Source organism: Ichthyophthirius multifiliis (genome assembly GCF_000220395.1).
Source record: "Ichthyophthirius multifiliis unplaced genomic scaffold scaff_1120509251433, whole genome shotgun sequence".
Lineage (NCBI taxonomy): Eukaryota > Ciliophora > Oligohymenophorea > Hymenostomatida > Ichthyophthirius > Ichthyophthirius multifiliis.
This window is the reverse complement of record NW_004085878.1, coordinates 1-3190: the sequence shown is the minus strand read 5'-3', so window position 1 is coordinate 3190 and position 3190 is coordinate 1. Positions and strand designations below refer to the sequence as shown.

Genomic DNA, 3190 nt, shown 5'->3' with positions numbered 1-3190 from the left:
TCATAAAATATTTCTAGATTAAAAGGATTACTATATATATATATATATAAATACATACATATATAAATTTTACTTAATTGATATTAATTTCATCATATAAACTAGTTAATATTTTTCTATTATACCATCTATAAATTATAGTTATCCATAAAAGAATATTACAATAGTAAAAATAAAAGCAATAATAGATAAAGCAATGATTGCCTTTTGATAATTTTAAATATTAACTATTTAATTTTATTCATATTCGTAAGTGAATATATTATAAATGAATTTTTTGTTATCCTTGATTCTTAAATAATTATTTTTATTGAAATATATATCTACTCTTGTAGAAATTAAAGGCGGATTTCTTGTAAAATTAAACTTCAATTAAATCTGTTTATTATCAATAATAGTTCTTTCGATTTCAAAATAGGTAAAATCTTCAATTAAAACAACTATATTATCCATATATTTCTATAAATTATAAATTATGCTTTAAAATTGAATAATTATCAAATTTTATTATTTAATAAGTATCTCATATTCAATATCTTTATAACAAACATCCCCATTACAAAGAACACATTAGTTTTCCATCAAAACATCCACAAAATGGCATGCTGTGCATTAATTTGGATCTCCTCCATTACATTCAAGGCATTAAGAGTTACATATAAGGCATTTACCATTACTGTTATAATAAGTAGAAGGACATTATTTTCTACAAGCATTATCAGGTCCTTAAAAAAGCCCTTCTGGACATTAAGATACACAATCACTATTAAAAATAACTCCAAAAGGACAATTTTATGAACAGTTTTCGCCTCCAAACCCTTTTATACATATACAAAAACCTCTAACACATATTCCATTCGATGAGCAATTATCTCTACAAGGCTTTGAATAATTACAAAAGTCATTATAATCATTTGGACATGTAATTTATCCCATTTTTGGGTCATCTTTGTTAATATCTAAGGCCTTTCCTTTATCCTCTTATGTACATGTAATTTGTGTTTAAATTTAAGGTATAAACACAGTAATAGTATTTTCATCACATTTGAATTTATGACACCTTGATCTTTAATCTTTATATATAGTCTAGTATTTAGGCTGTGTAGATGTGGAAGTAAAACATCTGCTGTCAAATCCGTAATATTGCATTGTTTTTACTGCATTTTCATTAGCTTAATTAGATTAGTCTATGCATATTCTAGTCAAATAAGCATCCACTACATAACAATTGTCGGTTGTGGAACTTATTCGAGAATAGCCAATACCGTGTCTATCGAAAGTACATATATATTTTTAATTTTCAGTTGAAAATTCAGGAAAACTATATTAAGAATAACATACTTATGTTAAAAATTCACAGCCTTTACCTTTTCCCCATTATAATTCGCTAGAAAGGTTCTAATTTACTTCTTAGTAGTATCCTGTATCTTTTAATAAGGCAATTGTGAATATAGAAAATACACGAACTAGTCCAAACGCAGAATTAGTCATTAATTCGTTTGATAAAAGCGATTTGTCCCAATGGGAACCAATTTAAGATTAGGATTTGCTCTTTTTATATAGTATATATCGATAAAAATATCTGAAAATAAATATATATAAATATATAATTATATATATATATATTTATAAATATATATATGCATATATATATATATGCATATATATATTTTTATATATAAGTTTATTATTATAATTTATTTACTTCATTTTCTAAAGTTATTCCTTCGGCATTTTAGCATTTAAAATGCTTTCTGGTAACATCTAAAATATTTTAAGAAAACAACATTATAGTTTCTTTTCCTCTAACATTTACAGTTTTCTATATTTAATTATTTCCTTTTTTATACGTTTTTCCTGTAGAAGGGTCTATCCAATATTAAAATTGAGATTTTGAAAAACCTAGTATATGTAAAGTTTCATGGATAAAGCTTTCTAAGTTTTATCTAAAGAGTTTATGATCGTTTATTTAAAAAACCATATTAGTGATATTTATTTAAATTCTCCCGAAAATAGGTCTATATGTTATTTCTTAAAAAGCACAAGCATTTGCATTTGCACGTGAATCATCTTTATTATCATTCATATAAAATATGTAAATATGTAAGTCAGAATTCGGAATTCCTATTTATTTGTCATTTTCTGGAATTATAATTCCGTTACATTCGCCGCTTAAATATTTTGGGTATTTGTTATTTCCTTTTAATGGAGTTATTTTTAACATTTACGAAAAATAATCAGAAGATAATCCTATTAATTTTTTTATTATTTTTATTTATGATTGTGTTAAATCATTTGTCTGTTCAATTCGTGAATAGTCTATTGTTATTCTTATTGGTTAAGGATTCTCTTTAGCTTCGGATATACGAGAGGTTTATTTAGGAGCATGCTTTTCAGATTATTCATAGAGGTTTTGGAGGTAATTTTAAATTTGAATATTGTCGTGATCGCAGTTGTATTAAAATGAAAAATTTAAAATAAATAAAAATAAAATAATGAAAAGTAACATACTTATTGTTTAAGAAAAATAGAGAAGAGAAAAAAATATATTTTATAGAAATAAAATTGTAATTTAAGAGATAAATTATATATATTTATTATATGTGCATTTGCATATACAAAAAATTATGAAAGTGCATATATTATATATAAATGTAAATAAATATACAGATAGATATATATATAAATATATATATTAATATATATATATATATATATATTTTATTTATACAAAATTCTAAATAACACTTTCTTTATATATAAACAATTTTAAGATATATGATATATATTAGTATTTTATTTTTTATTTAATTTTATTAGATATTATTTTTTTTATTATATTTTAAAAAAATATATTAATTAATATTTTTTTAAATAAAAACTTTATATTTAAATAATTATATTTTTTTATTATTCATATATCTTATTTTTATTTATTAAGATTTTCTTTTTTTTATATTTTAATTTAAATTTAATTCATTTTTAGATATAAAATGTACTCTATAATATATATATGAACATAATAAAATAAATATTATTAATAATTATATAAATTTTATTTAAATATTTATTTTAATATATCTTTTATTTTATAAAATAATAAAGATATATATTTAAAAAATATCATTTATTTCATATAATAGATTATATTTAATTTTTTTATTTGAATTTATTTACTTTTTAAAAATTC

General features: G+C 20.7%; 1 protein-coding gene across 1 annotated transcript, besides 3 other annotated features; it reads right to left on the bottom strand. All coding sequences in view use genetic code 6, as the record gives it.

Annotated features, from left to right (window-relative positions):
* On the bottom strand, positions 1 to 2509 carry IMG5_203530 (leishmanolysin family protein, putative; the record flags this gene model as incomplete). Its single annotated transcript, XM_004023822.1, has 2 exons — positions 1 to 1551; positions 1706 to 2509. The coding sequence occupies 2 exons, from the start codon at positions 2507 to 2509 to the stop codon at positions 1 to 3; spliced, it is 2355 nt and encodes a 784-aa protein (XP_004023871.1).
* Positions 1593 to 1681: a microsatellite.
* Positions 1596 to 1681: a microsatellite.
* A 128-nt stretch (positions 2510 to 2637) lies between the features above and the next one.
* Positions 2638 to 2720: a microsatellite.
* Positions 2721 to 3190: the final 470 nt, after the last annotated feature.